At 44.9% G+C, this 24,768-nt stretch overlaps 1 protein-coding gene across 4 annotated transcripts in view; it reads right to left on the reverse strand.

Moving 5' to 3' along the window:
* LOC119393673 (beta-mannosidase) overlaps positions 1-24,768 on the reverse strand; it is a 41,933-nt gene that overhangs the window by 13,598 nt on the left and 3,567 nt on the right. For 3 of the 4 annotated variants that reach the window (XR_005183963.2, XM_037660790.2, XM_049416308.1), the window contains exons 2-9: positions 12,803-12,950; positions 11,546-11,692; positions 10,113-10,261; positions 8,748-8,956; positions 7,766-7,836; positions 5,264-5,451; positions 3,403-3,550; positions 2,814-2,956 (exon numbers count right to left, since the gene is read on the reverse strand). Coding sequence is in view for 3 of the 4 variants with exons in the window: in XM_037660790.2 (XP_037516718.1) it covers positions 2,814-2,956; positions 3,403-3,550; positions 5,264-5,451; positions 7,766-7,836; positions 8,748-8,956; positions 10,113-10,261; positions 11,546-11,692; positions 12,803-12,950 (1,203 nt within the window). In the remaining variant the exon portion in view is untranslated. Of the gene's footprint in view, positions 1-2,813; positions 2,957-3,402; positions 3,551-5,263; positions 5,452-7,765; positions 7,837-8,747; positions 8,957-10,112; positions 10,262-11,545; positions 11,693-12,802; positions 12,951-14,988; positions 15,007-24,768 lie in introns of those variants that run through there. The other variant, XM_049416309.1, reaches the window with a different exon arrangement.

Consider the following 24,768-nt stretch of genomic DNA (forward strand, 5'->3'; position numbering starts at 1 on the left):
AGTTCTGTGCCGAGAGAAGTGCATGCAGGGCTTATGCTCTTCCGAAAAAGCACCTTGCTAATGTTTTCCAGCAATGTGTGCTTTTAAAGCGAATTTTTATTCTTTTTATGAACGACTTTGTAAACGGACGTGTCTAAGTCGTCGTCGTTTTTGGCTGTCTGCGTGTGTAGAACACTGCTCTACCCACAAGGAAGGTTCGTGTCGCGATACTGCGCGTGCTTTCACCAGTAAGCGTGCTTTCACCGGTGAGCTCGGTTGCCTGAAATACACGCACGAGCGGAGAGCATTGCACTTCACGGACGGCGTAATTCCCACCGATTGCGACCTCCGTACAGTGTGCAAGTTTTGCTGTGGCGCGCCTCGTCGTTCCTTGCATCCGGTTGCCTTCGCGTGGATGGCCGTGACGGCTGGCGCGGGCGTTTGCCACCGCGTCGCGCTCTCTATCGCTACGAACACACCTTGCGGTTACAACTTACCTACTTTCTGGTGAAAAGCTCGCTATATTCGTACAGTGCCAGGAACGCTTTCAGCCATCTAATTCGGCACGTCGGGAGCAGTGCACGAAATTTCGCGAAGGCAGTACTATACAGGTTTTTCTAGACCATACAGATTTTTTAAATAGATTTCCTATGACAATCGGGGTCCTGTCGTTTTCATACAGGGACTTTACGTCGAAAGGGAAATACCTCCCCGCAGTTAAAATGACACTGAAGTGACTAAATGCTAAAAACTCGTGAATTAACATAGTGTCAATTAAAAAAATCACAGCATATCCACGGAGTGAATGATGATGAGTGGGCGAAGCTGCGGAGGTTCATCGGTAAACCGTGAATCTTCCGTGAATTCTGCCCAGTACATCATCACCGACGTGAGATCGGGCGCGTTTATACTAAATGTTCGATGAGTTATAACGACTTGCAGCTCACTTTAATTTTACATGTACGCTGTGAATTTTCATTGTTTAGAAAACCATTGCTTTAGAAAACATCTGGCGTCTTTCGTTAAGCAGCTGGCGTCTTTTCGTTTTGCTTTAGAAACATCTGGCGTTCTTTCGTTTTGCTTTTACAAAACATCTGGCGTCTTTCGTTGGTTTATTTCATCAATCAACGGCGTTTTGAACAAAATTTTTATTGTTTAATCACGCACAGGAGAAATCTCACCAGGCACTACCTTGGAGGTAAACAATAGACAGTTATAGTTTAGCGTTAGCGTGATAGCCGGGGTTAAGGGAATAGCGTTACCGTGCCGCAAACGTTGGTTGCGGAAAGCGTGTTTTAGTTTAGCGGGATAGCGTTTACGTGCCCAAGCCGGGACGGTGGCGCCACCTAGCAAAGAGTGAATGCGTTTAAAAAAAGTGAAAAGAACAAAACCGAGAAAGCTCGCCTGTATCCCCGCACGCAGCAATATTACTCCTTTTTCTGGTGAAAATAAAAGTAAATAATTATGAACTAAGCACCAAAAGCGAACATGCCAATGGCTGCTAATGGGGAATGAGAGACAGAAGAATTCGGCTTTTAGTTAACGCGCACGCTGCGAATTTTTTATTGTTCAACAACGCACAGGAAAAATCTCCCACCGGCACCACTTTCGAGGTCAAGATCTGGTACTAGCGTTACGACTGGTTACGCACTACGACTACGACAACTACGAGGGACGAACGGGTGCCGCCTTAAGGAGCTTCGCCCCTAAAAGTAGATGCACATCTTCACCTACGCTGTCACAGTCACAATAACAATTTTTGAGCACCACATAGGATATAAAAACTTTTTTTTTGTATGCGTCATCAAGAGTCAGACGGTGAGTAAGTATTTTGAGGCGCCTGTTGAGCTGTTCTGTCTTGTGGGCTTATGAAATCTTCACTGAAACCAATGCCTATTATGCATGAGATCGGAACTGGTCATCCGATTATTTACGACCTTCATATATAATGTTACAGAAAAAGCCGCTAACGTTCAACAGAGTAATCATTACATAATGAGCCATACGCCGTCATGCTCGCGATTCACACCGAAGGAAGAAATAATTCAGCTAAGAAATGCTTTTATGTTCTTTGAGCGACGGTTGGCAATAGTTTGCTGCAAGAAACCACTAGTCGTTACGATTTCAAGACGTCTATCAACTTTAAGCGAGAGTACAGTTTGCGACAGCACGTTATCATTCCTAACTTCGGCAAGACCTGGTTCTTCAAGTGACGCCGGTACAATGCTGGAGATCAGCACAACGCGCCCTACGATGGGGACCACGATCCCGTCGAAACTATCCTGCTGGAAGCAAGTTGTTAGTGATTAAAGTGGTTCCCCTTTGCTACGATGACCATCGCCAGATTTCACTGGGAACACCCCGTTCATGATTTCACATGAACACAAATTTAACAGGGCTTTTCAGTAATTGAATGATACACGTGAGTCAACGGTAATCCATTACTGTAGTATGATTGTGCAACAAAAAGGACGCGGACAAGAGAGAAGAAGACACACCCAGCGAGACATTCCAGACACAGAACTTGACTTTTTTGGCGGTGGCATCTTCTAACTCGTAACTGTTGTTTCATTATATGTACACGCAGGCGTAATCTGTATTGGGCCAATATATAACCACATATACGCACGGGTAGTCTATACTGCATCAATGTATATAAGCAGGTTCAGTGGCACAATAAATTTAGTTGAAAGTCTGCGCTGGTTGTGTCCTCTGTTGTCCGTCTCCTTTCTGCTGAGCAATCGTACTGAAGTAATGGATTATCAACTTGCCCAGAATGCTGCTCTCATCAACGGTTATGTCACCGACAGTGAAATAAGCCATTTGAAAATTACCTTTGTGGAAAGAAGTAAGTCACGGACGTATTCGTCTGTTGCTCTTTCGGGAAATATGTCCGCAGGTATCCAGTTGCTGCCCTTAGCATATATTGGGACTCCGTTGATCTCAAAGTAAAATTCTGTTCCGTCGATCACAGTACCTGTTGCACGATAAACAACATTTTTATACAGCATAGAGGTTTATTCACGTAATATAACACTTCACAGGTCTTTCTCTCTTGATGGAATTTCTATCTACAGAGCCAAGTACAGCTTGAATGACACAAAATAATATCTGTGTCTGGTACGCGGCGTACGTAAGGAAACACACTAAGATTACGTGAATATATAACACTAGCAATTGTAAAACGCGTAAAATATTTTCACGAAACGCGCCAAGGTTTGATATTGAGAAACGAAAATTTAAGTTTTAGAGAGCCTTCTTTAAAGGTTATGCCTCGATATTTAAGAGAATATTCCAGAGAAGCTAGAAGTCTTACTGCGTGACAAATTTGTCGTAATACTTAATTAAGAAAAGGTTGGTAGACATCTTTCGGTAACAAAAATAATTAACAAGGTACCTTTATAACACAAATGAATAACTCACCCGTATATTCTTGGTTTATCTCTACAGTTCGAAAGCCAAACCTCGCGGTCTTTATTGTCGCTTGCCCGTCGACGGAGATGGTCACATTTAGGTTATACAATTTCTGGTCACCGTAGCCAGATGGCCACCATTGTTCAATTTTCATTTGCTGAAAAAATGAAAATGCATGTGCAGCATGTTCAAACAAGACATGGGTTCACAGAAATGTGGGGGCTTGGAATAATCAATACTTTTTTAATAGAAAAAGCAATGTGTCAAGCTAAAACTAATCCTTCAGCCAGGAGACTCTACCTTAGTATAAAAGTATTATATTGAAGAGGCAAATTTGGCCGGTCGAGACGTCGGCTCCATCCTCGTGACACTAACATTATCCGACCACCGTAAATCAATGGAAGACAAGCGTATGTGAGAGTGGACCCTGAAGCATCGCCTATCGAAGCACGACTTGCTTATTTTATTTCTAGTTTTTTTTTATTGTGCGCGAGACAAATAGGTTAAAATGATGACTTCAGAAGGTAAGAGAAGTACAACGCGTACGATAAATTTAGTAAATTACGAAAAATTTAGATAACGTGCCTGAAAAGCAGATTGTGTTTTACTTAGTACGCTACAAGAGTGTTGATGGAAACGTTGAAGTAGCATCAAGGAATTATACCAGCTGAAAACAGACGAACACAGGAAACGGTGAAGGAGACAGGAAAGTGAGTTGTAAACAGTGCAAATGTAGGCCGGTACTGAATAATTTGAGAATTTTGGGCCGAAGTCATGAGAAAATGGCACGTGAAATACTTGAGGCCTTTCACATTGCGATGAAGGGCGAAGCATGTTGTAGTGATAGCTCTGTGGCATTGCGCAGAATGGAACAAGATTTCCTGCAATCTTTTTTGTAATCTCGAGAAGGAAATGAGGATGCGAAGATGACACACAGTAATAGCATGCCATGTTTTGTGTTATGCATATAAGGTTAGTTCGGTTGATGTAAAGAGCGATAGTGATATGAAAAAAAAAAGAAGAAGAAGAAAAAAAGACTAGCCACTTTCCTGTCTCCATCACCGTTTCCTGTGTTCGTCTGTTTTCGGCTGGTATAATTCCTTGATGCAATGTACCAACTAGCCCAACAACGAGTTCTACTAGAACGTTGAAGTAGATTCAGCGAATTTCTGCAAAGGCTAAAACGACGCATCAACTTGGTCAAAGAAAAACTTAGGTAGCAGGTGAGTACTCCTGTAAAAGAGTGCGCTAGCAGAAAATCCAAACACGCTCCTTTCCAGGATCATGACCGCTTACGGCATTGCTGAATTGGCTTCAAAATTATACTATCTGAAAGGGCGTGCGGGCAATACGAAATTTCAGGTGACGTAACTATTAATAAAAATTTTTACGTACAGTTTGCACTATTCGACCACCAACAGTGAAGTGAACGTCTCTGTGGCATTTTACATTTGTTGAATTATAGAAATGCGGGGTCATTTAAATGCGAGAAGGAAGTTCAGAAAAGACTCAAACGCGCCTGAGAAACGTACATTAGTGAAGGATCGTAGAAAAAAAACATGTACAAAGTTCAGAACTGTTGAAGCAAGGCTAACCTTTCTAAGTAGGTCACGCAGTCCACTTAATAGGGCAAGTTGTAAAGGTTACCACTTTTACTTGTCGAGACCTGACATGGCTTTCTCGCTTATGAGAGGTTACCCTGAAAGTAAGATGATTGAGCAGAAAGTTTGCAAGAACACAGATTTACTGACGTGTGTGCACAGTGCACTTAGGTAAACACCTGTGGCAATTCGTACGCTAAAGGTGAGTTAAAAGAATACGCCCTGATAACGCGACGTGTTAAATCTGACAACAAGCGGGCAACACTTACGTCAGGTATCACAATGGAAAAGTCCAGCCTCGCATCTCGTGCAGTACGTGGCTTCAGCGTCACTGGCTCATTTAAAAGGGTACCTCCGTCGAGGCCGATCCAGGCAGTGCCATTATTTGTCTCGCTCATGGACGAATCATAAAATACGCTCACGTTTAGGCTCCATTTCGGTGATTTGCTGTAACGATCTGAAAGCAGCATACAAAAGAGAAGACACGAGTCAGAACTTTAAAGGAGGCTTCAGAGAAGACTGAATTCGAAACAGCTTCTTTTATATCGTCGCACGAGCGGAAATATTAAAATAATGCCGGAGTTTTATTTCACCTACATTTACTCTTAAAATGATAAATTAATTTCTCTGTTTGAGCCTAGGCCGTAGTTTGACATATATTGCGCTCGAGGCAAAGATGCTTGAGGGGCTGTCCTGCGGGCATTCTTGAAAAGTAAATGCGACGCAGGACAACACGAAAGCTCACGAGTATAAAACAAAGACGTGAACTTGACTCAAAATATATATAGTCCTTGACGAGTGAAGACACGTTCAGAAGCTTGGGAAGCGCGGCATTTTTTGCCATATCATTTATACGTACGTATAGTCTACAGAAACACTTAACCAAGTCCATCTGACAAAAACAAGCCTAGGTATTCAAACGATATGCCCCAAGGTTCAAAAGAGAAGGAAGACAGACATGAAGCTTACACAGAAGCAAGTTGGCTCTCTGCTTCATTGGCATAGAGGTGCGCTCTTTTATTAAACAAAGGATATCTTAAAACGATTTGACAAACATTAGTGGCTTAACGAACAGTTGTAACCACATCAAAATGCTTAGTTAAGCTCAATAGGTTGCGAGAGAACTACTCGTTCAAATTGAACTAACAGAATTAGAATCCAGAAGATCGACCATTTCAGATTATGGCTAAGCATTCGCTAATAGATTATTTAATGTAAGCTAGTTCAGCACCTCCTGTCAACCTGTTCACGGCAGTGCGTTCGAAACACGTGCGGGTTGTTCCCGTTTTTAAAAGCTTCCAAGCACTTTGGACAGTTTAGGTGTCAGACCGGCTGCACCGCCACCTCGTAGTCTATGCTCGGGTGCAACCTCAACTACAGCTGCTGAACTAGTAGCGCTCCGTGCTGCTCTTCAATTTGTCATGGAGCAGACACCTAATTCGTGGTCGATATTCTGCGATAGCAAAGCAGCCCTCCAAACTCTACCCTCCGCTTTACGTCATGGCTCACATGAGCAGCTCGTCGGGGAAATTAGGCAAATCCATCATGCAGCAATAGAAAAAGGGCACCAAGTAATATTGCAGTGGCTGCCTAGTCACTGTAGAATTCAGGGAAATGACCAAGCGGACGCAGCTGCCCGATCCCCTCACGACGGTGTCAGCAGTATCTCCATTCCCCTCTCAAGATCGGACGCCGCAAAAGAACTTCGTGTGCTAGCCCGTCGTATAACGTTGAACTTGTGGAAATAATCGACATTTACAAGTGCACGGCTGCATACCTTGGACCCTGATCTTGAATTACGCATCCCGTCCACCTTATCACGACGTGACTCTACCCTGCTGGTCCATCTATGGCTTGGAGTGGCCTTCTCAAATGCATATTCCTTTATTATTGGAATGGCGGAGAGCCCGTCATGTGAAGTCTGCGGGTGCAGCGAAACAGTCGCGCACCTTCTTTGTGGGTGCACTCGCTTCAACTCCGAAAGAGCGGCCCTCTCAGCCGCACTGAGCCAGCTGGACAACCGCCCTCTCACGGAGAACAAAATCCTAGGGCCCTGGCCTACCTGGTCTTCAGCACGAGCCGCTCTGAAGGCGTTGTTACGGTTTCTCCAAGCAACCGGACTCAATGTCAAACTGTGACTGATGGAAGAAAACGTGGCTGTGTAGTACTTGGACTGCGGTTATGAGTTCGTTTGGTGTTTTTTATTGTTGTTGTTGTATTTTGTCGCGTGCTGTCGTCACAAACTCTTCTTCTTCTCTTTCATTCTTTTACACCCCCCTCCCCCTTCCCACGTGCAGGGTAGCAAACCGGAGACTGCTTCTGGTTAACCTCCCTGTCCTTCCTTTCTCCCTCTTCTCTCTCTCAAAGGGGTTTTAGCAACCACTTGCGAAACCACGCAGAAACATAACTTTGTGCCTTGGTGTTTCAGAAAGTCATAGTTTCCGCGTATAAATGCATCCGGAAATCATCTCATCTACAAAATATACTTTATTGACAGACGTCTTGTTCTTCGAGACAATGTCCACAGATTTATAATTCCCAGGAGGCAATTTTGTATGATCCGTGTTGTAGCCTTAGCGTGCGTCCAAAAATATTCGTCACCAAGAGACTGTCGGCATTCATTGAGTTGTGCGCTAGTTAAGCCAAAAATTGTCTAACTTCAGTATCTGATATGCTTGAACACAGTTAAACGCAGTCACCAATAAACTGCACTGCGCTGACATGCTTGAACAAGTCATGTCATTGATGAAAAAAAAATGACAAAAGCTTACCTATAAGGATGGGCGCTACTAATACGTCCCTGATTATTACGCCATTATATCCTTGAATTTCAATCGGCTTCCTGAAAAAAAAAATGCGAGTAACGCTTCAACGCCAAACCCACATATGAACACGCAGTGGAGCCAAGACCTCGCTCGCGTAGAGAAACCACTGCTTCACAGGAATACTAATTGAAAATGCATCGCCCTTGCAGAATTTCTTCACGCCTTTCTGCACCGAGTATGACATTCGCGAAACTTCGCGCTGGACGGTTTTCCAGATCATCGTGAAAATAAGGTTCATCTACGAACTATATTTCTCGTTATTCTCTTCTCCTCTGCGCTTCCCTCCCCCTTCCTCAACACTTCCCCGTTTTGTCATCTCATAATAAATATTAGAATGACCGCATCATGAGCTATAAAAAAGTTAAAGAGAACTGCCAGCCAAATCGAGGGCCAGAATGGATGGGCCCAGCTTCGTGAGCTGAGTGTGTCATCATTTGAACATTTATGGCCATTACTTGCGGTGAACAGTAGATACATAGACAAAGAAAAGCTTGAAAAGAGACGGCTTGCCGCTTCCTTCGCAGAAATCGCATTCCTTTTGATTTCTGCGAACTCACTCGAGGGCGCTTTGGTATAAACACGGACGATAAAGAGATCGTTCAAGAAAGGGAAAGACGTCGTGGCGTCGAGGTGAAAATAAAGCAAGCAATAAATAGAGCGTCACAGCTGCTCTAGTAAAAAAATAAAAGTGTGTGACAAATTCCTGTAACCCCGCTCGTACATGAATGATTCTAAAATCTTTTGCGGCGCTGGATTCGTTAAGCAATAAACTCCGATACTGAGGCCATTCGATGATTTCTTGCAAAAGTGTTGCAGTGCCCCATCAACGCAGATGTGCTCATGTACAAGAGTGCACTGACCGTAGAACTTATTATATACAAAAGAGACGTCTGGCAGCAATGTTTTGGCACTGCTTTTGCATACCGACCAGATTCCGGTGGAGGGAAAAGAAGGTCCCCAGTCCCAGCTGAAGGAGCACGGCATCTTGCGGATGTAGTTGACGTGGCACTGGCCGTTCTGCACCGCCGGTGGACACAGCGGGTACACCGGGTAGGAGGAGCGCACCTGCTGCTCGTGCTTGCGTAGGGCGTACAGCACTGGGGACTCGCAGCTGACCGTGATGATGTTGCTTTTACGCTGAACGGCAGACGACAGAAGACGTGACAGGGATGCAAATTAGGTGTCCCTCTTGCCTTCCTGCTACTTTGCGCACGTACAGCAGCGCTCAGTATGACTTGCAAAACAGGAACGCGTCGCTTCAGGAGCTCAAAGATTGCGTATGGCTGCTCTTAGCCCTTCTTTCCACAACTAAACGCTGTTCTCACCCTTGGGGATGATCCCAAATAAGAAAACAACATTTAGTTGTGGAAATCAGGGCAAACTGAAGCCATTTGCAATCTTTGAGCCCGTGAGGCCACGCGCTCATGCGTTGCAAGTCATATTGAGCGCGACTGTACATGCTTTGTTTTGATCCCCCATGTCAACCACAGAGTCGTGTTTCAAGCAAAAAATCAATGGCTACGTCAGGTTTACTACGAAGATAGCACAAGAGTTACACGAAGCAATGGTTTAAAATTCGGTGTTTAAAGCGCGAAAGAGAAGTGTGAATTTGGTGTTGACCGACAACGGTGAGTAAAAACAATAAAATATGGCGAGGTTGTGACTATCCGCCACCTTTCCCCGTAAAGCAACCTTTACTTGTTTTTAAATTTTGTGTCCCTTTTTCATGATAGCAGCGTGCGGCAACACGAATGCAGAGAAAACAGTAAAACTGGGAGAAGTGCGCTCTTTGAAATGAAAGTTGAATAGAATTGAACTACATTGTATACAAAAGACACAATAACAAAAACTGGAACCAATGGCACCAAGAAAAAAATCGCAATGGCACATCAGTGTCGATTTGGCAATTCACTGGAAGTGTTTTAAGAGAAACCATTTATTTTAGGCCAGTCAGATTTTCTGACATCAGCGAACATAACTAGGAAACGGCAAAAGATGTAACTCAACATAAAGAAGGATATCTCAGAATAAAATTGACCTTACTTCCTGTCGGTATATAGATTATCCACATTGCGACAGAATGGTTTAGTCTTCCTAAGGAAATTTCCTACATTATACAAAAAGAAACGCAACACACAGAAGGATATCTCCGAAAGAAACTGACGTTACTTCCCGTCGGGATATAGATTATCTACACTGCGATAGGATCGTTTAGCCTTCCTAAAGAAACTTCGTGCAGTGCACAATCAGAAACGTATCGAGAAAAGGCGCACGATGATCAATATGCACCTACGTGAAGAACATCGATCACGTCGGCTATGTACCGAACGTACATGTTGTCGGCGTCGAACAAGACGACGCCGTTCAGCTTGACCCTGCACACAGTGTCGATGCCGTGAGCCACGAGGGACAAGCGTTCTTGTTTGAGCAACGCATCGGGCACTGCCAGGGAAAAAAAGAGAGAGAAGGAAAAGGTACGGTGAAAAAAAGAAAAAGAAGGAAAGGTAAGCAAGCTACGCCGGTTTATTTGTTGTACTACTACAGACTTTCACATGTAGAGTTTATTAGCACGACTACACGTGTTTCCTTTAATTATATCATTACTCATGCATGTACTGGCTGCAAAAGCCAAGCGACTCTTTCTTCATACGCGTATAACAGCTATTGACTTTTAGCCTGGTGCAGATTCTTCACAGTTTTTACGTTCTCAGGCGATAGTGTTTATAGGCACGCTAGCGTGACTGCCCGACGCAAATGAGAGGCTTCACCTCCCCACTGCTCTAAATCACCTGGACGGAAGCGCATTCACTGCCGAGAAGATATGGGAACCGTGGGGCTGCCCATCAGAGTTTCGAAAGGCAACGAAAGCGCTGCTGCGTTTTCTCAAGGATACCGGACTGATTCACCGCTTGTGATATCAAACGCGGAATTGTTACGTCGGCCGGAACAGTGACTTTTCTCTCCTCCTCTCCTCTCCTCTCCTCTCCTCTCTCCTCCTTTCCCAGTGCAAGGTAGCCTAACAGGCTCAGCCCTGGTTAACCTCCCTGCCTTTCTTTTATTCTTATTCTGTCCCTCTCTAGAGGCGTATTCACGTACGTGGTACGTACGTATCATAGTCAACAACCGACAGCTCGAGTAGCAAGCCAGGCGATGAAGCAGGCTAACATCTCCGGCGAAATCATTATAAAATTGTTATATATCTACCGGCTGTAGATACGTGCTCGGTTTGAGTATCATCATTGCCGCGTTTGTATCTTTTGGCAGTCTTCGCTATTTTGCCGCGCACGACGCCGAATTCCGTGTGAACGCAGTGCTATCCTTGCCAAAGAAAGAAGTTTCCATGCGACTGACATACTGTAGTACTCCCCCAGACCGGTATTACTTGTCCTGGCCTCCGAAATAAATGCGGTCTCAGAGTCTGTGTTGAGCTTCAGTGTAATGTCCAATCGCTGTTTTTACAATATAGCGCAGTTATTAGCACGACACGTTGTTGACAAGAACACGTTGTTCACATCGAATATCAGTGGTGGTCGTCGTGGACTTTTTTCGCATTATGGAAGAACGGAAGCTAAGGATGAGTAGGTGGTCTGAAGATGACAGGCTAACGTCAGTAACAACAGCGATTACTGTTGGCGTAACCAGTGTAATGTAAGTTTCGTCCGCTTACTAGAGAAATATGCAATCGAAAAAAAAAATAAAAAAATCAAGCGACCCCAGAGTACATACCATCAAAACGTTTTGAGAATGTCCAGTTCTCATAGCCGACCCATCCGTACCGCACATCGTTAAAACCGTAGTAAGGCTCGCCGATGACGCCACTCCTCTTCAGGTCTGTGTATATACCTCCGGGAACGGTGGCGGAAATTTTTATGGCTGGAAAGAAAACATGAAGCAGCAATCAAGTGACTAACATGCATTCAGGTGACTCAAGTTCGGGTAGAGGCTAGAAGCTCGGGTAGAGGCTTGAGGTCCACGAGCGCTGACGTACAACAATAGTTTATTTGGAAAGAAGCGACCACCTATATGGCGAAAACAAAAACCGTAACACATCACGTGGGCACCACCCGCAGATAATTTCTATCATTACGCAAAAATAAAAAAGACAGCTTTTTCCTAGAAAGAGCGATTGACGATTTTTACACACAGTTGCCATCCAACCTGTCAATCAGTTCTGCTTCAATGATCTCAAGAATTTACTGATTCCTACTTTTACTAACAGTTGAGCAGGCGTCACACACCGGACAACACACGTATGTATTCTTGTGGCCATGCATGATTATGCATGCAGTTTATACAGCGCGAATTAAAAAAACAACAACTCATTTCAGATACATTGTAGCTATGCTTGCGAAGTCTCTTATACAGACAGCGTCCACACTGACCAACATAATTGGTCCCACAAGTTAAAGGCATATTGTAAATGATTCTTTGCAGACATTCAACGAATGTAGACTGATGCCTCTTTTCGAAGCAAGCTTCATGGGTGCATATGCCCTGGTCAACCTGCACAAGGATTGCAGTTTATCGGCGGGCGTGTGTATCAAGAATGTTCTCTGTTGTCGTATTATGCGCTTTTAATTTCTGTTATGACTTACCAACATGCCCCAAACAGTCCCTTTAGTTAACCTCTGCGCAAACAAGACCAGGCACCAGAAATGCTCTTTGCGTCATAAGCCCGTTATATCTCCTTGAGGTTCGATGTCCACACATGTGGAAGAAACTTGTTTTCATATTCATGCGCCACGTGATTCACGTGGGTAGTGGTGTTTATCATGCCTGATCCCGTGCGATGATATCAAATTTTGCTCAATAATACGCCGTACAAAGTTTTTTTTTAAGGCGTCTGTTATCAGTTACCCTGGATCTCTTGAGTTGCTTTTAGCCTACCGTCCCTTCCAGAAAATGCTATTCGTAATTTCCAGAAATACGGCTATCACAGTACGTGACGAAGAAGAAAGACGAAATGAAGTCACACATACGTACACTTGTTAGTGTTCACGGCTGTCCACTGCCCTTCCAGCGAGAACGTGACCACCGCCTTAGCGGCGCAGCAACATGAAAGCAGTAGAGAAACACCGAAGGCCAATTTGTGTGGGATCATAGCCGTCGCTGGTTGGCGCCGGCGGCGGCCCTGGAAATTAAAAAAATATGTTCGTGCCTTCGTCTTTCTTTCCAACATTCACCATTCACGTGTCTACTTAACCACGTGATAACGTAAAGAAATTTCTATGTCACAACAATGACCCCGAAACGGACTGTAACTCCGCGAATCTCAATTAGCATTTTCCTCTTTTTGATTTACGTAAATATCTGTAACATTTAAACGTACGTAAAAAAAATGTTTGTACTGGGAAATCTCAGAGCAGCTTAAGAATTTTATTACGTTAGATTTGCTACAAATCAGCGCCCTTATTAACGCAATACTCTTATGGTACAGTTGTTCGCAAGAGAAAATTTCTGCCAATCCTGACTCCAGACACTTCATTAGCAGAGGCGGATGGCCAATGGCGAAAGCACTCGCCAACGAAAAGAGATCTTGTGAATTCGGCCCCAGTTTCGGTTTCGCTTTCCTAGAGCTGCGTTTGTCATGTAACAGGACACAAAAGGTGGTAAAGGCCTGACCACACGTACTCTCTGCAGCGCGTGAGAGAGAGGGCGCGCAGCTTCGTGTAGCCACGCGCTGACGCGCAGCAACGCGTACGTGTGGTCCGGCTTCAACTCGAACGCGAGACATCGCGTGAAAGCACAACGTTTTGGCACTCGGTGGTCTGTTGGGCTGCCACGTCGGGCTGTGCAATGAGCGGCGGCATAGAGAGGACGTTTTCAGATGAAGTTCCCAGAGCCCAGCTTCCGTGATTAAATTACGCTGTTTCAAACGTCATATTACTTATATGATATTCAGCCACGCATTTGTGCGCGACTCCGGATTGCTTCTTGGCCATCAGGGTTTCATTAAATTGCGTCTAAATCAAAGTACGTGGCACGCAAAATGCATTACTGCATTCGGCCTGCCATGCAGTGTATTCGCCATGACCGGCACTGAACCCTCAACCTTGATCTCAGCAACGCAGTGCCATAGCCCTTTAAGTTACCGCTGAGGGTACCATGACGTCATGACACATAGAGACACTGGGAAATGACCGCGGAACTGCGGCCTGCGTTCTCCAAGCCCTGTCAAAATGATTTCGGGAGGAGTCATTGCGATCATAGGCGTGCGTAGGGTTCTCCATAAGGGCGGGGGGGGGGGGCGAAGGTTCATCGCAGCGCCCCCACCCCTACTAAGTCATTGCACGAGGCAGATTTTGACACCCCCCCCACTTAGGAGACTAGGCGCGTCAATGTATGGGGCAGAAATTGCGCCCCCCCCTTCTTAGGTCACTTGGGGGGGCGACGCCCCCCTCCCCCCCCTCTTACGCACGCCTATGATAGCGATATATTCGCCCTGAAAACCCGGACCGTGCTATGCACAGTGGATGGCTTGATTGGGTCCCGGCCAACAGCTTTAAGAAACGGTCAATTTTATCTATGCTGTCGTCTCCACAAAAGGGAAGCGCGCTTCGAATTACTCGAGATGAAGTGGAACTTCTGGACGTGCACCAACAACGCAGTCCACCACGCAAATTACACCTTACGCAAGTATACTTACGCAAGGAAAAGTAGTCACTGCCATAACGAATAAGGGGATGACTGATTTGCCCACTATTTCGATATGCTACTGATGACACACACACACACACACACACACACACACACACACACACACACACACACACACACACACACACACACACACACACACACACACACACACATACACACGCGCACACACTAACATGCACACACACATACGCACACGAGCACACACACACACGCACACACACATACACATACACTCACGCACACGCACTCCCAGCACAGCACAGCACATCGACCATGCTACGAGATGCACATCAACATAGCTGTGCACTGGCGATAACCTGTGTGACTAGTTGAACCTAATATGATAATATCATCCCGCACAACACAACTAGATCGACCTCCTGATAACAATGGAAAATAGGCCAAATGTGGAAGTAGGGATTACGTTTGTTTTAGATGTCTTGACATTCCAACGTCTGTTTTTTTGTAACTGTCTAGGGAACACAGAAAATTCACAGTGATCATCTCACCAGTGAGTAACTAGTCAGCCACGCATAAACCACGATCTCATTTCGTTCTTGCAGCCTTTCTTATCTTCTGTCGTCAAAGCGACTTGCACTTGTGACGCACGGCAGCACAACAATCGTCATTCCGCCGGCTACTGCAGCAACAATAGCCCCAACATCGCACTAGCAGCTGTTGTAAAATCTTTGAGACGTCATCGGGCCTAGTTCTTTTATTTGAACAATAAAACTGAGGCCCGAACAAAAAGAAAGTACATAAAAACCAGTAAAGTGCCGATATACGCAGGTAAACACGTACGACGCGAGAGAATTGATACCGACAGGTGCTTTGGGAAGCTGAAGAACTTCGAAAAATGAGGTTGCAGAAAGCTGTAAAAATTTATCACCCCTTTCATACAATAACTCCGTGTAACATATGGCATAAGTAACAGCACGTTGAAACTTTTAACCAAATGCTACAGGAGCAGCTGCGAGAGATTCCAAGAAAGAAAAAAGAAGTTCTAGTTGTAGAAGATGGTCATGACGTCACCTAAGGTGTTGCCGAAGCGCCCGATACGAACTCGACAGTGATCGTTCCGTGCTGTTAGCGCAAAATGCGAGAAATTTTGCAGCAAAGGCGGCGATTGTATTTACTGCCGAACACTCACTCTGATCGCGTGGACATGGCTGTAGTAGTTTCGAAACAGCAGTACAGTGAGGAATAACGTAAGGAAGAGCCATCCTCCGGAAAATTGCTGTTTTTCCCAAAAACTGGCAACATTTTCAAATTTCATCGTTAGTTCCAATGACAGCCGCACAAAGCGCAGCACGCGCTTTGTTTTGTTTTTGTTGCCATTTATTTATGTTTAATATTAAGTGGAAGGGGCATTTATAAGCAAACAGTTCAAACAGTTTGGTGCACTGAGCGGTTGCCTTGTTTTGTTCATAACTGATACGAGAGATTGCATGCTCTTACTTTTATATTGCACTATTTCATCATTTTCACACAAAATATTATTAGCTCGGTCACTAATATTTGTTACATTGCTAATATAAAACATAAACATCAAGGCTTCCTAAATAGTTTCCTGAATGACTCCTGTGCCTGCCTGCCTGCCTGCCTGCCTGCCTGCCTGCCTGCCTGCCTGCCTGCCTGCCTACCTACCTACCTACCCACCTACCCACCTACCCACCTACCCACCTACCCACCTACCCACCCACCCACCCACCCACCCACCCACCCACCCACCTACCTACCTACCTACCTACCTACCTACCTACCTACCTACCTACCTACCTACCTACCTACCTACCTACCTACCTACCTACCTACCTACCTACCTACCTACCTACCTACCTACCTACCTACCTACCTACCTACCTACCTACCTACCTACCTACCTACCTACCTACCTACCTACCTACCTACCTACCTACCTACCTACCTACCTACCTACCTACCTACCTACCTACCTACCTACCTACCTACCTACCTACCTACCTACCTACCTACCTATCTATCTATCTATCTATCTATCTATCTATCTATCTATCTATCTATCTATCTATCTATCTATCTATCTATCTATCTATCTATCTATCTATCTATCTATCTATCTATCTATCTATCTATCTATCTATCTATCTATCAGATGAAGGTAATGCTATAGTCATCATTTTTGCCATTTTCTCCCCGTTACATCAATGCATCCCATATTTTCGCCACGAATAGAAAGAGCGACCTTTCCGATCAGGGTCGGTTTCAATTGAGCTAAAAAAAGACCAAAAAAGGTAGGTGAAAGAAGGATAGTCTAGAGGACTCTGCTCCATAATGCTTTGTTTGCCAACGCGAGAAAAAATCGGGTATTTCGCAAGCTATACCAGCGCATAGTCGACCTGTTTCCCAAGGATTTCCTTTAGAAATAAGCTTCATTTGAATCGCGTGAAACTGCCCTTGCAACACGAAACAGCCGTGCACGCAGAAACTTCGCAAAAGCAGACATACATCGCTGCAGATGGATATTGAATCTCCAGTCTACGATCCAAAATACGCAAAAAATATTCTTACACCACAGACGCGCAAGATCTGCGCACGTATAGAAAACTGCTGACGGCGAAACACCAAAAGCAGGCGTGTTAAGGTATAAGAATAAAGGCAGCTGGGAACGATGAGGCGCAAGAAAGACAGTGGGAAATAGGGAGAGGGTGCCGTAGGGAACAGCGTGCAAAAAAGGCTGCGGGGAATTTCGTCGGCGGATTTTCCCTACAGTTGCAGGCACCTCAATTCACGGGACGAGAAGCTTACGCGCTCGCAGACAGCGGACCACGCATAAGCCGCCCTAGTCTCACGCCGGGCAGTGGCCGGAGAACAATCGTAAGAAACTAAGAAAAGTAAAGGAAGTGGCAGCAGAGCTCGACAGGGGAAGCGTGCGCGGACCGCCACAGGACGGCCTGCGGCCGTATACCCGTAGCCCCCACACCATCACAGCATTATCGCGCGCCGCAGAAACGACGAAGGAGTGAAGCTTCAAGACACCTGCGGCCTCCCTCGCTGGCGAGCGCGGGTAGGCACCACGTAATCAGAAAGGCAATCATGCGCACCACCGAGACCGTCCGGTCAGGAGCGGTGCGAGCTGGCGCGTGCACGGAACGGACGTGCGTCCGCTGCAGGTTCTACTCGCTAACGGCGGTCCCCGACCAAGTGGGCTGCTTCCGTTTTCGCGAAGCTCAGCTGTTCTGGTTTCGGTGGCACGTTAGCGTTGCACCGTTTCGCCATGTACAAGAATGGTTGTATGCGAGATCAAGATCAAGTAAGAAGTGGGTGTCTGGCGGCAAATGAAAGCTGGAGACGAATGAAACCCGAAGATGAAAAGAAGCACACTGTGAGAAATAAAGCAACAAACGGGTATCTTTATCTATTTTGTTTTGCACCTGCCGCGGCGGTCTAGTAGTTATGGTGCTTGACTGCTGACCCGCAGGTCGGGGGATCGAGTCCCGGGCGCGACGGCCGCCTTCCTATGGAGACAAAATGCTAAAGTCCCGTGTGCTTAGATTTGGGTGCACATTAAACAACTCCAGGCGGAGGTCGACCTCCAGACGAAGGTCGTGTAGTGGAGGACTCCGGTAATTTCGACCTCCAGACGAAGGTCGAAATTACCGGAGCCCTCCACTACACGCCGTCTCTTTGAGACGTTAAACCCGAGCAATTATTATTATTATTATTATTATTATTATTATTATTATTATTATTATTATTATTATTATTATTATTATTATTATTATTATTATTATTATTATTATTTGCATTGCCCGGTGCCAAGATGTACGTACCACATATCCCGCTGTGGTGGTTGTGTAATGTGGATGGAAATGTCATCGATGCGGTTACACATGAAATTCGTTATAAGAACACATGTAGCTGCTCCGCATGCACTGTTAACGCGGGGCTTAAGTTAAATCTTGCCACGGCGGGCTGCAAGCCGGACTTAAGAGGGAAGTGAGTTCCATACGGTCGCCGCTTGGAATGCGTCTTAGACTTCGTACGTGTTGGCGTGTCTTATTCTCCACGCCGAGCTTTATTGGAAGTGCGCCTAGCTAGTGCTCATCGGTGATTGAAACGCTGAGTTTGGCATCACGAAGCAACACACATGTGCGATGATAGACGACGTATGTGGGAGCTTCGAATAAGTAATGACCACATGAAGTTCTTCGACCCGAACACAAATCACGGTACACTAGTGTTTCCTTATTGTATATCATTCAGGACGGCATACCGTGAAAGCGGCATTCAATCTAATATTCTACTGATAATGTATTGGTCTAGTATGCTATAGAATCCTATCACTAGAAAAATGAAGGCCTCCTAAGTACAGAGGCATGCTTTATTGGATTGATATCAAGATTTAATGTGATACTGGAATTATTCTTGATTGACAAATACGGCTGTCGAAGGTGACAGTATCGAAAGTGAATCTGCATACGAAAACTGGAGCGTGGGGAAGCAAGTGTGATGCATTATAGTGATCGCGCGGCTTGGGGAGGTCATGTAATGAGATTAGTTTTACTTATAATGAATTACATTTTGTGCTGCAAGGTAATCAGCAAGGGAAGATCACTTAGCGTGTCTGATTTCACAAAGCATACGCTCAGGTGTCATGAGATCTGCACTAAAGCGCAGGTTTTAATAAATAACCACGCTTCCCTTTGAACACTGAGAGGTTGGCGATTTCAGACAGAAATGAAACAGGAACAAGCGTATGTATATGTAATAAAGAAACGCAGCTTCGTTTGTCGCACACATTGTCTTTGCGTAAACAACGTGCATGCAACCCTTCCTCGTGCATACAACCCTTCGAATCGTCGAGCGCAGTACACCGAACTGAAACCGGTCGTCCTATTATTCACCGTAAGCGAGAGCTTACTGTGGATATCCGAGACGTCGCCTCCAGGCTGACGAGTCACATTTAAGCGCCTCGAACTTTTAGCCGGGCTGGGATTCAAGCGCGAGACCCCCCACCGCTCCGTCGCACCGAGGTGTCTGCGGTCGGCCAAGCATTTTACGCGTCGACCAGCACGTGCTTGCGCACGCGTACCTACGCCACGGACCTAACAAGATTGCTCCAGTCTGAGTGCGCTATTCGCAGAGTCAGCAACGTGGCAGCCAACCTTTCTCCGACACGCTGATCTAGTTTTCATGCACTGCTCCGGGATGCAGGATTAGAGGCACCGCTCGTATGCGCGTTGCCTTCGCTAAAGGACCCGGCACCGTAAAGTGGCACAGCTTCCTCGGAGTTCATCTGTTTTCGCGAGGCCATTCGCGCATAGATGATGAAAACAAAAAGCTGCAACTCATATGTGGACGATGCGTAGAACGTACTTATGCATCACGCAGCCACACAAGTTACTGCCTACGCGGGCGCTCGTTTTCTTGCGAGGGGAGCAAAGATCGTAATTTGTACACAAAAGTGCGCGGAGTGGTCATAGGTACCGGGGATAAGCGTTCGCCCAATGTCGAGAGATAAAGCGCCGGAAAGCCCGGCTTTGAATTAGTTAGGCACTTGGCGCTCGTGCCGGCGTCATTAAAAGAAGTGTCTGCTGCGTTTTGTTGGAAAACTATGGCGTGTAGTCGGAAAAGACATTGTCTCTCGCGTTCGTGAGGATTCAGTTGAACAGGTGCGTGAAAATATTCTGACAACCAAACGGACACCTATCTGTAGTATTTACGTTAGCCTCTGGGCTTGTGTACTTCTGTATGTAACGTTTTCTGATGCCTGCAGGACCCGACCGAAAATAGGCCACCCTACTTTGTCGTTTATGTCCAGGAGTGGCATTCACGAAGTCATTTTCCTCTTCGTGACAGCCCTCTTTGTGATAACTGTGGTAGCGAGGAGACTGTAAAACGCATATTCTTGCGACTGTCCAGGATACAAAGCGCAGAGAAATCGGTCGCAGTCGCTCTAACTGACCCAGGCCACAGACCGACGACGGCGGTAGCCACAATGTCGTCCTGAGAAGTCATCGCGGACGAAGGCAAGAAGGCACTGTTAAAATTCTTGAAGGCAACCGACTTGCACCGGCGGTTATATAGCTATATTGTGACTGTGCGGAGTGTGACATTGTGCGTGCGTGTGCTCGCCCTCTTCCTGTTTCTCTTTCTCTCTCTCAACTTTCAAGCTCCTCTATCTCTTTTCTTAGTGGAGGGTAGCATACCGGTTTTTCTAGACTGGCTATAACGGCCCTGCCTTTCCTCTCTCGCCCGTTCCTCCTTTCCTTAAGTACAAGTGCCTACAGCGAAACCGTTCATATAAGCAGGGAAATATATTTTACTACACCCGAACAACGAAGTCAGTGACGACGAAAGAAGCAACAAGAAAAAAATTGCTCGTTCCGTTAAAAGCAATGGCGTTTTTATGCTATAGGAGTTACAGTGAAGGGCCGTTTTTGTTTTAAAGATTATTTCCGCACGTGCTTCCAAAATATTCTCAGTCATGTAAAACATGGCTTGGCAGGAAAATTAACCGGGAAATTATTTCGCTGTGTAACATTGCAGAACCCCTGCGGTGCAATACACAAATATTAGTCTACGATATGTATTGGTATTGGTTTTGAGGACTTCGAAACACATTCGAGCCATTAAGTGCTGATGAAATTGGCGCTACAGTTTAAACCCACGTCAACTCCGTCGTTAATAATGCTAATCGATCATCAGGTTACTTACGCCACAACTTTTCAAGGACGTCATCGTCTCTTAAATTAATGTCATATAAAACAGTTGTAAGGTCTAAGCGTGAATATGCATGCGCTTTGTGAAACACAAATAAAGCACCTTCTTAACCATATAGAATCACTAAAAAATCGTAATGCACGTTTCACGCTGCCAAATTAGTCCCCGTTTTTCAGGCGTATCGTCGACGAAACTCACTTTGTAACTTCCCAAGCTCGCTCTGCGTGCACAAGTGTCTCATTCATCGTTATTTCACATGATTTTTCATAATCCACACATGACATGTGAACTTATTAGTGAGATATGTTATTTATCGTGTCGTACTAATCACTGCCATACATTTGAAGTCTCTTTTTGTCTTAGGGACTTTTTCGGTGATTAATTTATGCCAGAAAGAGCCGAGGAATGGAGCCACCTGCCCACCTCCGTCATCACCATTTTAAGTGCACCTACATTTCAATCGGCTTTCAACGATCGCCACTATATATACTTGCCGCTGGCAATCGTTACCAGTGACGTATATTGTTTTCCATCACCACTCACTTCTGTAATTCCTTCGGGCATTGAAGGTATTGAATCAAATAATTAAAATATTAAATAGGTTAAGCGGTACACGTGTTAACTGCCTGAAGCATGACTGCCATTGTGGTGAGGGGTGAAGCGGCGACAACGAAAATATCCCCCAGCATGGTTAATGGGTGATTATGAAACATGCATACCTTGCCTAAACCAAAAGTAAAACAAAAGAAACTACGGAAACGGTAATCCAGCAACTTGGTCTGTCTTATGTTCTTTATGTCACATATCTTCATGGCACACTTCACTGTCAAAATCATGACTACAAGTTGATTAATAGCGACTTTGGTGCGCTTCTAATTTTTTCTTTACTAAATCTGGGCAAGATACTGACAGAAAAAAATTATTTGTGCAATCTACGTGTCTTCAGCATTCATTAGTGAAATGGTTAAGATGAACAAATGAATTGCCGTTTTTTCATTATATATTGTCAACGTAACTCTTTTTCAAAATTTGGAACTTTGTTCTTCCTATAGGCAACCAATAAATGCCACTGCATATATGAAGAAAAAATTTTGCAGGTTAAGCAGGTGAACTTACGTGTAAAACACTGAAAATAACTTTCACATTAATTTCCGGGCAGAGATGAATAATCCTTGAAGACTTGCTACCGCTGGAGCCAACGTCTAGTCAAGGATTTGTCTTCCGTCAAGGCTCTAAGTGAAGACAAATTCGCTTGTTTAAACGTTGGCTAAAGCGCCACCTCGTGTCCGATAATTTTTCGTCTCCTCCAGCTGCCGTCCTTCGGTGAACTTCTGCCTAATTTCCAGGCAGATTCATGTATCACGTACTTGAGCAAAACAGATATCTAACGTCTAAAAATAGTTGCAGCATAAATGAAATCGAGAAATACTGCGAGTAAGTTTTTTTCTTTTTTTTAATTGCCACGTATCATTTAACAAAACACTTGAGATTGGTGAGCAATATGTCCGGAAGACTTGGCACGGAACGAGCCAAAGAAAACATATCTGCGATGGTCAGCGTTTCTGTGTCCATCTCTCCCCCCCCCCCTTTTTTTTTAATGCGTTTTACTCTCTCGAATCTTCTGGTAGCAAGAAATCGTACAAATGTCAAGGATATCTTGAACAACGATCAAGCTACGATAAGATATTTGCCTGCGTTGGGTAACGCGCTAATGACTTTAAAGTACATCATTTCAAGGCTCATTTGCAAGAAGCGTCTAGTACGGATAAGCCCGTTATTTATTGAAATATATAAAGGTCAGTTTTAAAAAACAATTGTATTTTTCTCAAAAAGGAAGTAGAAGTTCAGAGGGTATTGGAACAACGAAGAAAGGTCAAAGGATGGAGCTAAAAGAGAAACTTCGCTTATTGCGTGGCTACATGTCGCCTACTCTCCAGTTCAAACTCTTGCCAATATTGCATTTCTTCAGTCCTAAGTACCTCCACGGCATTAACAATGACTTGCTCTGACGCGGTGTTATTCGAAGCAGCCGTTTGCCTACTTAGCTCAAAATTATTATTCTCAATATGATTGAGAAGTCGACTTTGCAACCGCCGCACTAAACAACATTATGCTAAGTAGTTCAATGGGTTTACTGATATTCTGCTGCTGTTGAATCTAAGCCAGGCTAAGATCACAGCATATCATCACGCAAGTCTAGTCCAGCCAACGAAATTCCGCATTGACGAAGAAGGCGTATTTCTGTTCGGCTTACACCGTCATATCGTATATTTTACGACGTACCTCGATTGTTGACGCTGCTTGACATATTTTGGATCTCAGTTTTAGCCTTCGCTGATAAGTGTATTGTTCTCGCCGACCGGATACGCCTCTTAGGTTACGAAACTGACCCAGCCTTTGCTCAGTTTCGTAACCAGCCTGGCACCTGATTAGCTTTCGGAAAAGTTGTGAAGCGATGCCATATGACATTTAGCATTTGTGCTGTTCATTACTTTGAAGTAAATGTGCTTTCTTAAGCATAACTTCCTCGGCATTTGATAACCAGTGCTGTGAGTGCCTTCGTGTTTCATTTTGCAGGTGTGTATGAAGTTGTTTGCATATAGCCTCAACTTCAAAGAGATGCGAGATCATTAGTGCGTATCTAGATGGACACGAACACTCATGCAGGGGCCCATGCGCCTACAGAGGCGCGCACAATAGCACGTGCACGTGCAGCACGGGCATGTTCGCGCACGTGCGCGCACAAACACAAATACAGGCATGCACGTATCACAGCATTCACGAGGGCACATTACACTAGCGTAAGTCGGAACCATTGTTTGGAGGGCAATGAAGCGAAAAAATTAAGGGAGCTTCGCGCTAGGGCTGCCAAGCCTGAAGGAAGTGCGGAGCTGGGAAGCCTTCTTTGTTTTTCTCTTCAGTTTTCACTTTCTTTCCTCCTCTCTCTCTTCCTTTTTCTCTTTTCGAGCCTTTTCTGTCTCTTTTTTCTCTCTTTATTTCTATTTATTTGTATTTTTATTCCTATTTCTTCCCTTTCTTTCTCTCTCTTTCTCGCTTGCTTCCTCGTTTTTTTTTTCTGTTTTCACACGTGGTTTTGAATGCGTTACGCCAAGTGACGACAGCATACGACAGCCCGGGCCCCTAAAGTGCTCCGCACTTAATACCGTGGTACTAACATACGGCAGTGAAATGTATTGCAAGTTAAACAATTGCTTGTGTAGAGGGGCTTATAACCTATGCCAACGACGCACAGGAATAACAAAATAAGTGTTTCGTGAGAAACAAAATCACACACAGATCGCTATAAACACGGCGAATACGCAAAACAAAAGAATCTTTAAGTCACGAGAATTGAGACTAATGCTAATACTTACATTGTCAACCAAATAAAAGCGTGTCATTGTTATAATAAGTTTACGGTGTAATGCAGTTAGAATGTTATAGCCAACATGTTAAGGCGCCCCAACGGCTACTTGGAACCCTCTTCAAAGCCATCTCCGTGAAAAAAGTTTCTTACGTGCTTCATACGTGCTTTATACGAAAACCGTTTCATCTTTTTAAGGCGCATCGTTCGCACTTTCTGT

Source organism: Rhipicephalus sanguineus, chromosome 5 (assembly GCF_013339695.2).
Source record: "Rhipicephalus sanguineus isolate Rsan-2018 chromosome 5, BIME_Rsan_1.4, whole genome shotgun sequence".
Taxonomy (NCBI): Eukaryota; Metazoa; Arthropoda; class Arachnida; order Ixodida; family Ixodidae; genus Rhipicephalus; species Rhipicephalus sanguineus.